This window comes from Castanea sativa, chromosome 4 (genome assembly GCF_040712315.1).
Source record: "Castanea sativa cultivar Marrone di Chiusa Pesio chromosome 4, ASM4071231v1".
NCBI lineage: Eukaryota > Viridiplantae > Streptophyta > Magnoliopsida > Fagales > Fagaceae > Castanea > Castanea sativa.
The window spans coordinates 40,107,231-40,120,984 of NC_134016.1; the positions used below are offsets into that span (position 1 = coordinate 40,107,231).

At 34.4% G+C, this 13,754-nt stretch overlaps 3 protein-coding genes across 3 annotated transcripts; all 3 read left to right on the forward strand.

Annotated features, from left to right (window-relative positions):
• The first annotated feature begins 1,573 nt into the window (after window positions 1-1,573).
• Window positions 1,574-6,191, forward strand: LOC142632047 (serine/threonine-protein phosphatase PP2A-2 catalytic subunit-like). The gene is made up of 6 exons (XM_075806473.1): window positions 1,574-1,980; window positions 3,823-3,937; window positions 4,587-4,695; window positions 4,804-4,881; window positions 5,432-5,623; window positions 5,708-6,191. Exons 1-6 carry the CDS (start codon window positions 1,725-1,727, stop codon window positions 5,879-5,881), a joined length of 924 nt encoding a protein of 307 aa, XP_075662588.1. The 5' UTR covers window positions 1,574-1,724; the 3' UTR covers window positions 5,882-6,191.
• Window positions 6,192-8,602: 2,411 nt separating this feature from the next.
• On the forward strand, window positions 8,603-9,763 carry LOC142632898 (RNA polymerase II C-terminal domain phosphatase-like 4). The gene has a single exon (XM_075807216.1). It carries the CDS (start codon window positions 8,603-8,605, stop codon window positions 9,761-9,763), a length of 1,161 nt encoding a protein of 386 aa, XP_075663331.1.
• A 2,914-nt stretch (window positions 9,764-12,677) lies between these two features.
• Window positions 12,678-13,675, forward strand: LOC142632899 (RNA polymerase II C-terminal domain phosphatase-like 4). The gene is made up of 2 exons (XM_075807217.1): window positions 12,678-12,971; window positions 13,040-13,675. The coding sequence occupies exons 1-2, from the start codon at window positions 12,678-12,680 to the stop codon at window positions 13,673-13,675; spliced, it is 930 nt and encodes a 309-aa protein (XP_075663332.1).
• Window positions 13,676-13,754: the final 79 nt, after the last annotated feature.

Below are 13,754 nucleotides of genomic sequence, written 5' to 3' on the forward strand. Positions count from 1 at the left end.
GTACAGAGGAACCTTCCTTCTCTTTCTCACAACCTCTCACAATTTTCTCTTCTAGCTGACTGTGAGTCGAAATTTCAGACTTGTGCACTTTTTCAGCATTTTCTTGTATTTTCGATTATGTTATTTTGATTTTTCTCTTGTTAAAACACCATTAACCTTTTGTTAATTGTACCTTTGAAATTTTGGGCTTGATTTTTCACAAATAAACATTTCTAAAGAACCTAATGGGAGATTTGGAGATTTGGGTCATTCTCGCATTTTTGGCCCTTGTAGCAAAAACGTCCCCGACAATCTCTAACCATCTTAATATTTTGTAAGTATGTAATATAAAAGGACACAATAGTCTAATAATAATTGATTTACTAAATAATAAATTCAATAACTACTGTAACATTCCAAAAACTTATAAAATAAGATTAATCAAGCCTCCAAACAAAAATTTTTCTTGCCTCCACCATTGTATATAGATTATAGAGACCATTTGTGGATTCCAGGTAAAATCTCTCATAGTTGAATAGGAGATTTGGGTTTCAATCTTCACCTACACCAAAAACTGATTGGTGTTTTAGTCTAACGATAAAGAGCTATCATTAGAAGCAGACGCCATAAGTGAAAAATCTCTATAAAAAAAAAAAAAATTATAGAGATCACTTCGTTATTTTGTTTTTACAATTTTTTCCCTTTTATATGGATAAAATGTTAATCTAAACTTATGCTCACATGTATATTTACAAGTATAATATTACATTTGAGTTCAACTTCTTGAGCTTAAACTTTGCTCGAGCTTAACTCATTTGCAATAAACATAAATCAAGTGTTTCCCAAATAAAATGGATCTATAAATGTAATTTTATAAATTTTACAAACCCAACCAAGTTATATAAACCCATTCGGGTCATCCAAGTCACCATAAACCCACAGAGGTTGACTGGATTTCACCATGTCATATGCAGAAACAATCCATTTAAACACTCGGACTAGTCTAAATGCAGGGTCACTGAGTTTTTGGTCCAACCGGCCGGCTCAGTCCAAGGTTAATAACTATGTTCTCAATACTAAGAGTTTGTTTGAATACTGCTTATTTTGCTGAAACTGAAAATTTATTGTTGAAAATATTGTAGATAAATGTAAAAGTTAGCTGAAATACAGTGAAGCCCATGAATAATACTAAAAAGTGTTGTGGGCTCTGAATAGTAGCAAAAATCAGCTAAACAGTGAAATAATTTTCATTTTTCATTGGTATCCAAACAGAGACTAAGTCTAAAAACATTATGGGGGTGTTTGGTACATATACTTAAAAACTAAAAACATGTGTAAAAATATGTGTGGGTGAAAAAATGTATAATATTATTTAAAAACTGAAAACATATATTTGAGTAGTTGTACCAAAGACATATATCTCCCTTCTCCTTCTTAACGGTCCCCACTATCCCAAAAAAAAAAAAAAAAAAGAGGGTGTTTCCTTCCCAATTTGTCCAGGGCATATTTGTATTTTTTTTTTAAAAAAACTCCTCCAAATATTGATACCAATAACATAAATACACATAAAACCAGGGACCCCTTCAAAAAATCCTCAATTCTGAAAAACTGTGTTCACATTTCTCTCTCTCTCTCTCCTCGATGCCCAATCAAACCCTAACTTGGCAACCATGACCTGAGCTGAGTAGTACTTATCACCACACAATCGAAATCATCAGAAACACGAAACCCACTCAGCGAAAACCATGGCAGCGTTGCAGTCCGATCTGGAGCGACAGATCGAGCAGTTAATGGAGTGCAAGCCTCTGCCAGAAGCAGAGGTGAAAGGGCTGTGCGAGCAAGCGAGGTCGATTTTAATGGAGGAATGGAACGTGCAGCCGGTGAAGTGTCCCGTCACCGTGTGCGGCGACATCCACGGCCAGTTCTACGACCTCCTCGAGCTCTTTCGGATCGGCGGCAATGCTCCCGATACCAATTATCTCTTCATGGGCGACTATGTAGGTCTGTATTTTTTGCCAAAAATTTTCTTACTTTTTTGCCATTTCGTTTTTGGATTAGCTTAGTTATATATATAGAGCATGTGGGTGTGTGTAGAATAAAGCTTTGAAACAAGAATGTGGCAATTTGATATGGAAGAATTGTGTTGCGAATGATAGGATTTGAATTTATGGCGACGTTTTGTGACATTATGGTTAAGAAAGCATAGATATTGATGCCGGGACATGTCAATTCTTGAAAAATTTGGACGCGAAATGGTGGTGATAGGACAGTTAATGTAACTTTCTATAGGACAGAGACTCTATAGAAACAATGGAATAGAATCTATCAAACAAAACGCCTAAGAACCCAATTCCTCAAATGTACACCTGTTTCATTCTCGCCATATGGTCCACATCAAACTTAAAGGAACCCAATTCCAAATATTTGATGAATGTTTATTCATCCGGTTCCTCCAACCAAGTATAAGATCAATCACCCTCTCTGATAGGATCCAGTAGATCCCAAAAGATTGAATAACAAAGCTTCACAACTGATAAGCCTCCTTGCAATGAAGCAAAAGGTGATTCATCGCCTTCCCACTACATCAACACATGTAGCACCAATTACTATAGTAGGTCACTTACTAAGATTGTCACAAGTGAGTATCTTCCCCCATACTGCCTTCACACCCCAAATACTTTTCCAAGGGAAAGTGGCAGCATTAGACAAAGCATTATAGAAAGAGTGAATATCAAACTCCCCTTCTTCTTAAGGTATATTTTATGTCTATTTCTAGGAATTTTTGAATAAAAATTTCTTTTTTTTTTACCTCCCAACGCATTGAGGACATGCATACAGGACTGTCTGTCAGGTATGTCAGGATTTTGGAGTGTTTGTGGTTCTTAGGTTGCTAATAGGTGGAGATTGTGTTTGGGTGAAACGATTGGTCATTGGTGGGGGGATGTGGAAGGGATAAGAATGTGTTTATGATGTTTATGTTGGAGTGATGTGGACTGGAGTGATTTTAGGGTAAAACAAGATTTGACTATATGGGATTTAATACTGTTTTTTTTCAGGGGAATGAGAGTTTCGAGCTAGAATGTCAGTATATGAAAGTTAGTTGGTAATGGAGAGAAGGCATTTCATTTGTAGACTTTCATACATAGTTAGCAATGAATGACTATATATGAGTATTTAGGTTTTGCTATTTACAGATTACAGACATCTTAGTAGTAGCACTTACCATATTGAAGAATGTGCAGTGCCAACAAAATTGGGGAGGAAAAAACTCAAAGATGAAGTTATTTTGTCTATGTTGTTGAATTTGACCTGTTTGATGAATTCAGGAGGAAAAAGATAAGTCCAAAGGACCCTGCCTTGGTGAGGTTACATATCATTAAAAAAAAAAAGGGAGGAAAAAGAGTGAGAATTTGAGCAAGATAGATCTGTCACTGGAGAGATTAGAAGAGTTTTTTGAGGACAGTAGACTTGCATCTGGGCCGCATACCAACATATAAGTCTGATAAAGATTGTGTGTGTGTGTGTGTTTTTTATTTTTTATTTTTTTCCAACCCAAGGCCAGTTTATTAAAATAAGCCTGACTCAACATGCTACTGTCGAAGCCATAGGTTACTTGCAGCTGCAAAATTTCTATTTGACTATTTGGTTGCAACTAGAACAAGACCTTTTGCACTCTGAAAAGGCGAAGTTGACTGTCTAAATGTACTTTAGTTGACCATTTATGTTTATACATCTCTTTTTGAAATTTAGATATACAATATTGTTAAGAATTTTATTTACTTCATGTTTTTACTGATCAAAAAAATATTTTTAGTATTTTACAATTTTCTTCAATGGTTGCAGATCGAGGATACTACTCGGTGGAGACTGTCTCGCTTCTAGTGGCTCTGAAAGTACGTTATAGGGATAGAATTACTATTCTTAGAGGAAATCATGAGAGTCGACAAATAACTCAAGTGTGAGAACTTATTCTTTTCAAGTTTTCTCACTCTAAAAAAGTGCATAGAAATTTTGTCTGTAAAAACATTGTATCTGCATGCTTGTGAATGCCAACATGCAGCCATGTACAATCCAAAAGTTTCCTTGTATATGTTTTAGAAACTGTGACCTACTATGTTTAAGTTTTGTCACTGTAGGCAATCTTTTTCATACAACTGCATAATCTGCACAAGATGTACTCAGATTCAGCAATATTAATGCAACACATATTTGATAATTTATTTTAGGGAATTAGCAACGCTATAAGTAAACTTTTAAGATCATTTTAAATATTTACATATTTGGCTTACAGAGCTACTTCCAAAATTTTAACCCTAAAACATAAATATAGAATTAATTACATCCCACAGAGAGCTATTATACATGTGTTAGATTGTTTTTTTCAACTTCATTTGTTAACAAAATGTAAGCCATTTATTTTTTCAGAAGAAAAAGAAAACACCAAAAAAATGGTGGAGAAACAAAGAGATCAGAGTGCAAGCCAAAGTTGTTTAAATTGCTAATTTAATATGAAATTGAAGCATACAGGTGTTCAGGGCTCTTGGTTTATAATTTCATAATGCCATATTCTGTTTTGCATCAATAACTTGGTGGTTTCTTTTTCCCAGGTATGGTTTTTATGATGAGTGCTTGAGAAAATATGGAAATGCTAATGTCTGGAAATATTTCACTGACGTTTTTGATTATCTGCCACTCACAGCCTTAATTGAAAGTCAGGTTCGAACTTTATAATGCAATCTTATCCTTATTTTCCTCAGATGATCTCATTTAACAAGCTTGCTTTATCCCAATCTTATTCATTTTTATTTGTTTTTGTGGTTGCAGATCTTCTGCTTGCATGGTGGCCTGTCCCCCTCATTAGATACATTAGATAACATCCGTGCTCTGGACCGGATACAAGAGGTACAATTACAGTTTTCCATCTCGTAGTTCAAAGTGTTACCACAACATATAATTAAATGTTGATTTTTATTCCTAATGTCTTTGTACTGGATTCTGACTACAAGTGAATGTCTTATCGCATTGCTGTTACCAGTTGTTACCACATAAATCACCTGTAGAAGAGCATAAGTGTACAATGGCTTGATGTGTTCATAACAGCCTCAATTTACATGCAATTTGTAATCTAATTTGCACTGTAGCCTCTTCCCTCTATTAGAAATAAAATAGTTTTAAAGATATTTTGATACTTAAAGTTCCTCCTTTTTTCATTATAAGAAGATTAAGTATATCAACTTGGAGGGATGCCACAGGCAAAAGTTAACTTGAACAATTATTTAAATAAAAAAAAAAGTTTAGTTGAACAGATTCCAATGATACATCACTTTCCTCCGGGTCACTGTGAGCCTTCCATTAATCAAAAATTTAGTATTCCTACTCCCTTGTTTATCTAATATTCTCAATTGTATATATAATATAATATAATATATTTTTAATTTTTGTTTGGGCGTAGGTTCCGCATGAGGGTCCAATGTGCGATCTCTTGTGGTCTGACCCAGATGACCGATGTGGGTGGGGAATATCTCCTCGGGGTGCAGGGTACACATTTGGACAAGATATCGCTGCACAGTTCAACCACAATAACGGGCTCACTCTTATTTCCCGAGCTCACCAGCTTGTTATGGAAGGATATAATTGGTGCCAGGTTTGTGAAAGGAAAGCAGAATCATATTTGAAATCAGTTTTTCTTGAGGTTAATCATTATGTATTTTCTTTGTTTCCTTTTTAGGAGAAGAATGTGGTTACAGTGTTTAGTGCTCCAAACTACTGCTATCGGTGTGGAAATATGGCTGCAATTCTCGAGATTGGAGAGAATATGGATCAAAATTTCCTTCAATTTGACCCGGCACCTCGTCAGGTTGAACCTGACAGCACACGCCGGACTCCAGACTACTTTTTATAATCATCATAAGTTCATCATGTACTATTACTGGCAATTCTTCTTGTTTCCTGTGTGTGTGTGTGTGTGTGTGTGTGTGTTTGGTAGAATGTGGCTTACATGAGGAGTGTTGGTGTTTAGGTGAGGGGAGATTAAAGAAATCATTTTTGTAATCATTATTTCTTTGTACTCTTGTTCTTGTTAAATAGGATTACCTGGTATAAGGTTTTAGGGGCCTTCCTGTTCTGTCTTGTATTTAAAAGATGAAGGAAATAGCAAATAACAATGTATTCTTTGGCTTCATAAATTGTGTTTTTATGGTTGAAAGTTGAAATACGTGGGAAGGTGGTTTGCTCCTTCCAAATGCTCCTTAAGATTTTCAACTGACATGAGAAGAGAGAGCCATAGCCAAGAAGGCTTGACCTCTTTGCTTCTTAATAAGGCACATTTGGTGGTTCGGCTAATTTCATAAACAATAATGGTCTATCACAAGAAAAGCAAAACGATATATTTCCAACAGTTAAAAACTGGCTAACAGAAATAGCAAAATAGAGACAAGGATTTAGTTAAGTTTACATAATTGTTTTAAAACATGCTCGAATCAGAGACTAATAAGCGCCAAAACAAGGCATGGGGAACAAGTTGAAGAGAGGAGTAGCTGTTGAAGAGCCAGAGAGGCTTGATAGTGATACACTAGAGGTGAAGGCAGACAATCCTCTGTTAGTACGGGATAATCCCTCTTGCAGATTGAAGATCATGTATGGCTTCGTTTTTATCAAGCCCTAGAGTTGTTTCTTTCCTCCTATACTTTGCCAAGCATAATGGATAGTAAATGCACTATTGATGAGCAAAATTACATAAGCCTTAATAGTCCATGAAGATGTTGCAAGATGACATTAAGGCATTGTTTGGTTGGGGTGGAAAAGTGGAAGAATAGAAAATACAATGGGATGGAAAAATGGGATAGAAAATATTTTAGTTTCCCCTCATGGTATTCGTTTAGGGTGGAAATGAGGAGGGATGAAAATTTTTTTTATTTGATTGAGAAGAAAAATGAGAAAATGAAAATGTAGTTTGTATAAATTTATTTTCATGTAGCTATTAGATAAAAAAAAAGAATAACAATTATACTTTTATTAAAAAAATGTGTATGAATTGGGAACTTCATTAAAAAAACAAGAACCTTGTACAAGGGGACATTTTCATCCAAAACACCCCAACCATTTACCCCCCTTTTCTCTTCATTTTTCTTCATGATTTTTGGAGATTGTTGTTTGGTGGACCTAAGGGGAAAACACCTGGACACTAACAATTTTTCCTCACATTTTCTCCTCTAGCCAAATATACAAAAATATAATTCTCTCTCTCTCTCTCCCCCCACCCACCTTTCCATCTTCCCTAAAATTGCTCCAACCAAACAAGCCTAAGCATTAGTCTTCTTTCACTCTAAAAGTCAAAACACTTATCCATTATAAAACAAAAGATTTGGATCCTTACATGATGCCCTAAGTCTTATGGTAGAAACAATTATTACTCGAATCACCGTCTTCTTTCTTTTTCTACTTTCCTTGACACCATCAACTATCTCCTAGCACCCCTGCAATAGAAGTACATAAATTCTAAGGCAATGGTATTCTAATAGTGTGTTTTTTACATCCATTTTCATGTTTTAAAATGTGGTCATTTTTTAAAATATGAATATTTTGTATCAATTGTAGATATTGATATAATATAGAAGATGTAAACGAGTGCAAGATGATTCTTTTTTCCAAACAGTTGCAATTACAATATTTTTGAAGAAATAAGTTTTTCAAAATTAAAATGTAGTGTGTTTTTTACATCCATTTTCATGTTTTAAAATGTAGTCATTTTTTAAAATATGAATATTTTGTATCAATTGTAGATATTGATATAATATAGAAGATGTAAACGAGTGCAAGATGATTCTTTTTTCCAAACAGTTGCAGTTACAATATTTTTGAAGAAATAAGTTTTTCAAAATTAAAATTGACAAAATTTTACTTAAGATCGATTATGTCACAAGAATTTTACGTGGATTAGCTATTATTAATTGAAAAGAAATGTTTTTAGCAATATCTCAATACAAAAAATTAATCAATAATTATATAAATATTATTTAATTGATATTTAAAATATAATATATAAAATATTACTCAAATATGCGCTCTTAGTATGGAGGTTTCAAATTAAATCTAGCCCGCCTACACTGAGTGTGGAGTTTATTTATTAGTTGGTTTATTTTATTTTATGGAGTTATTTATTTGAATCACGTCTCTATTTAATAAAAAAGAGACTTAATTTAATATATCTAAGCTCCTAATATGTCATTCATTTTCCTAAAACTTTTTTTTCCTCAAGAAACTCAACTAATTCATTGCTAATCTGATTAAAAATGAAAAAAAACTTTTTATTTGCCACAAATTGGGCGAAGTCGGCGACAGGGTAAAATTTATTTGATATTCCACATGTCAAATATTGATTTCCCAAGCCGTCAAGCCGTTTGCTTTTTGATCAGCTTGCTTGGCTCGCAGGAATCCACTTTTCACTCGGAGTACTTTGAGTTTCCTTAATATATTTGCTTATCCTCAAATCAAACCCATTAATCTTCTTCAAGAATTCCTCTCAAACCCTTTCAAGAAAAAAAGCCAAAACTTTCCTCTCAAACAAACAAACGCTCTCTTCAATCAAGAACCCAGTTCTTGATTTGCCAGCCCAGAATTAAGGATGAAGCGTCGACTACGTTCATCTTCTAAGGCCGATGAGGGTCTTGTCGTGTATATCAATGACACATTCTGTGAGGAAAACGTCAAAAGGCGCAAACTTGAGCACCCCAGTCCCATAGAGCAAGCGTTCTTGGATGATGATGATGATGACGATGTTGTTGATCAAGTTGCTCTGATGCGTGACTGGAAAACCAATGATTTGTTGCGTAAGAAAAAACTTATTCTTGTTCTAGATTTGGACCAGACTTTAATCGAGGCAAGAGCAATTAAAAAGTTAACTTCGGAAGAGAATTATTTGCTTGAGTCCGAGGCTGATGGTGATCAAGATTGCACATCAAGTTCTGGTGGCAAAGGTAGTCTTTTTAAGTTTGAAGTTGAACCCCCATTGTTGGTGAAACTGAGACCCTTTGTTAAGAAGTTCCTGAAAGAGGCTAATGACATGTTTGAGATGTACATATACACTCGGGCGTGTCGAGTCTATGCCTTGAAGGTTGCTCGTTTGCTAGACCCAGATGGGGATTACTTTCTTTCTAGAATAATCACAAGGGATGAAAGGCCTGGTTGTGATAAAAAGTGCCTTGATGAGGTGTTGGGGCACGAAAATGTGGTTCTTATAGTTGATGATAACAGAAACATGTGGCCTAAGCATCAAGCAAATTTGATAAACATTCAGAAATATGAGTATTTTGCTTCAAGTTTTTGGAGAGCAAGGGATGACAGATACAAGTCTCTGGCAGAGAAGAAGATTGATGAAAGTGAGACTAATGGGCCGCTTGCGAGAATTCTTGATGTTCTTCGAAGAATTCATGAACTGTTTTTCCATCCAAAGCTTGAAGTTGATCTTGCTCATAGAGATGCAAGGTTTGCACTCAAACTGATTCGACTTCAGGTGCTAGGTGGGTGTGTTTTATTTTTCAGTGAATTGATTTCGGGGCCACCGGAGGAATCACATATCTGGGGCATGGCAGAGGAATTAGGAGCAATGTGCACTGTGGAACTCGGTCCAGCAGTGACACATGTAGTGACAGTGAACATTGAAACAGAGGAGGCTCAGTGGGCAGAGCAGAAAAAGAAGTTCTTGGTTCACCCAACTTGGATACAAGCAGCTTATCATTCATTTCAAAGGGAACCAGAAGGCAATTTCCCAGTTGATACATTCTGATTTGAATTCTTTAAAGACTTATTCTAGTTGCTATTTTTTTGTTAATATAAAAACTATGTTGTTGTTCCTTAATTTTGAATTAAAATGCATTCATCAATTTTAGTGAATATTTTTTATTTTTTTATCTGTGATATGACATTCTTGCTATGTAAATAAATGACAGATTTGAAAGGAAACATGTATTAAAGTGTGTCCCATTGAGAGGACAATTTTCCTCTTTCTAGCTAATCCTTACATGCCCTGATGTATCACCAAGACTGCTCTAATTTTGCAATATTGTACAGGTGCTCTAATTTTGCAATTTAAATTTATAATTAATTAGGTCATAATGAATAAATTTTCCATAAGTTCAAATTGATGTATAACCTGTGCTGCTATTTGATAGTCTTGGTTCAGCAAATTTCGTAAACTATAATAGTCTGTCACAAAAAAGAAGCAAAAATAAGAGAACTATTTGTGAAACTTAAATAATTGTTTTAAATTATGTTCTAACCCAGCCATAAGTTCAAATTGATGTATAACCTGTGCTGCTATTTGATAGTCTTGGTTCAGCAAATTTCGTGAACTTAGTCTATCACAAAAAAGAAGCAAAAATAAGAGAACTATTTGTGAAACTTACATAATTGTTTTAAATATGTTCTAACCCAGTAGAGGAGAGGAATAGTTGTTGAAGGGGCTTGATAGTGAGATATACCAGAGATGAAGCCAAACATATTCCTTTGTTTGTAAGGGATAACCCTCTTACAGACTGAAGATCATGTATGGCTTCATTTCAATTGTCAAGCCTCTTCTAGAGCTGCTTCTTTCCTTTTCTCCACAATGATGTTGCAAGATAAAATCAAGCATTATTTGCAATTTCTTGAACACTTATCCATTATAAACCAAAAGTAAATGATTTTTCTAGTAGCCATTTACAAAATGCTTTAGAGTTCTTATTTTTATATTTTTTGAGATCAAAATACATTGCATTGGTAGCTCGCGACTCACATATACACGAGTTTAGAGGCAATGGACGTTTTAATCCTTATTTATTAAGAACTTAGAGCAATAGCATTAGCCTCACTAAAACCGCATTTCAACAGAAGTTTGGCTAAACTCAACTAAAATCACTCTGCATCAACCTCTAACTTCTTCCTTTAATTTTTTATAATATTTAAAACATTAAAATTAATGAATTGAAGTAAAAGTAATGAAGAAAAAGAAAAGTGTGGAATGAGTTCTTTCTAAATTAAAGTAGATAAATTATTAAAGGCAAAGTATATATAAAGTTAAAATCATCCAAGATATTATTAGAAAAAGAAAAAAAAAAACCGTCCAAGATGAATGTGTAGAGTCCATTGGTTAATATATTTTTAAAAAAAAAATTAGAGGAACAAATCAATAAATAAAAAAGTTGATGTGGCCTATGATTTGGTCCACTTTGGTCTAATTCAGTCTATTTAAACTAATTTGGTCTAGTTTAGTCTAATGCGGTCCATTAGATCCACGACTCCACTTTAGTTCAGTTCAGTCTGTTTTTGACTTATTCAGTCCATTTGGTTTGTTCAGTCCATTTTAGTCTATTTGGTCCACTTTTGTCTATTTCAATGTACTTACTTAAGAATGAGAAAAAATAAGTTTTGGATTAGAGTACCTATTTTAAATTCAAATTTATTAAAAAATGTAGCTGATAAAATGTAATATTTTTGTTTTTAATATTATATTTAATGATTTGTGGTATTATCTTTCTTTATGTTCTATTTTCTCTCCTTAGCTAATATTCGTATTTTAGTTTTTGAGTGAATACACAATTTTAGTATTTCTTATAATATAATTTGAATTTGAAGACCAATTGAGGGTTTTTATTTATTTATTTATAAAGGGATAAGAAAATTGTAAATTTATGATATTAAGTTCAGTATCAATTCTTTGATGAATGAAAGAAGCACCAAACTTTTTACTTAACAAAATTGCTAGTGTCCCATGCTTTGTGTGGGCCTACAACTAATTCATATAGAGAACGAAAATAAAATGTTGCTTAAAACAAACGAGGCACACTGCGACAAATTCATAGCATTTAATTATATTTTGAACTAAAGTGTAAATTGCATTCTTAAAATTTAGGATAATTTTGATTTTTCCACTTAAAATTTCAAAATTTAAATATGTACCCTTAATATTACATATCACTTGAATTTAAGTTATTTTGTCAATATACCATGATGAGGGATTCCATAAGTGCCACCTCAACTCAAAATATGATGGAAAATTATTAGGTATTCCCGGAGTATCATAAATACGTATTCCCCTCTCACATGAATGGTGGGTCCCACTAATTAAATTCATGGTGGAATCCAATAATTTATGGTACCCAATTAGTGGGACTTACTATTTATGTGAGAAGATGGAGTATGCATTTATGGTACTCCAAGAATATACAATAATTTCCCAAAAACAATAACCAAAGTTGTGGTGTTGATTGAGAAAAACTCTCTCTCTCTCTCTCTCTCTCTCTCTCTCTCTCTCTCTCTCTCTCTCTCTCTCTCTCTATATATATATATATATATATATATATATATATATATATATATATATATATTCACACTAGAGCATAAGTCGGCTTCTTTTTTTTCTTTTTCTTTTTTCACACTAATATTGGGTTTAGGTTTTCACCATATGATAGTGGCAAGTCCTATTACTACTTGGACTCGGTAATTGAAAGCAGCACCGACTTAATAAAAAATAAATCAATCTATACAATAGCCGTTGCTTTGCTTTGATAAACTTGGCTCTCAAGAATCCATAATACTCTTCCCACTCTCAACTTTTTCCTAGTTTCCTTTCAATCTCTCTCTCTCTCACACTATAAGAACCCCATTTTTTATTTGCTAGCCCAGCATCGATCTCTCTCTGAGAGTCTCAGAGCAAACTAAGGATGAAGCTTCGACTACGTTTACGTTCTAAGCCTGAAGATGGTCTTGAAAGCGAACACTTGGGAACTGATTCTGATTCACACCAACAAAACATCAAAAGACGCAAACTTGATGAATATCGTAACAATGTTATCAAATTGGAACGTGACTGGAAAACCCATCATTTGCTTCGTAATAAAAAGCTTATTCTGGTTCTTGATTTGGACCTCACATTGATGGAGTCAACAAGAAGTAAAAAGTTTAGTTCGGAAGAGAAATATTTGCTTGAGGAGGCTGAAGTTGTTGAAGTGGCAAAGGTACACTTTTTGCGTACCAAGACAAAAAGTTCCAACTGTTGGTGAAACTGAGACCCTTTGTTAAGCAGTTTCTGAAAGCGGCTAATGACATGTTTGAGATGCACATTTACACTAATGCAAACCGATTCTATGCCCTGAGGGTTGCTCGTTTGCTAGACCCAGATGGGGATTACTTTGCTTCTAGGATAATCACGAGGGATGAAAGGCCTGGTTGTGAGAAAAAGAGCCTTGATGAGGTGGTGGGGCATGAAAATATGGTTCTTATAGTTGATGACAACAGAGACATGTGGCCAAATCATCAAGAAAATTTGATAAACATTCATGCATATCGGTACTTTTCTTCAAGGAGTACAAAGGATGACAACTATAAGTCTTTTGCAGAGAGGAAGATTGATGAAAATGAGGCTAATGGGATGCTCGCCAGAATTCTTGAAGGTCTTCAAAGAGTTTACAGACAGTTTCTTCATCCAGAGCTTGAAGTTAATCTTGCTCATGGAGATGCAAGGTTAATATTCAAAATGATTCGACTTAAGGTGCTAGCTGGGTGTGTTTTATTTTTCAGCACAAGTTGGTTTATGGGGTATCCACCGGAGGAAGTGCCTTTCTGGATTATGGCAAAGGAGTTAAGGAGCAATGTGCAGCTTGGAACTTGGTCCAGCAGTAACACATATGGTGATGTTGGACATGGAAACGAAGGAGGCTAAGTGGGCAGAGCAGAAAAAGTTCTTGGTTAATCCAGGTTGGATAGAAGTTTCATATCATTCATGTCGAAGGGAACCAGAA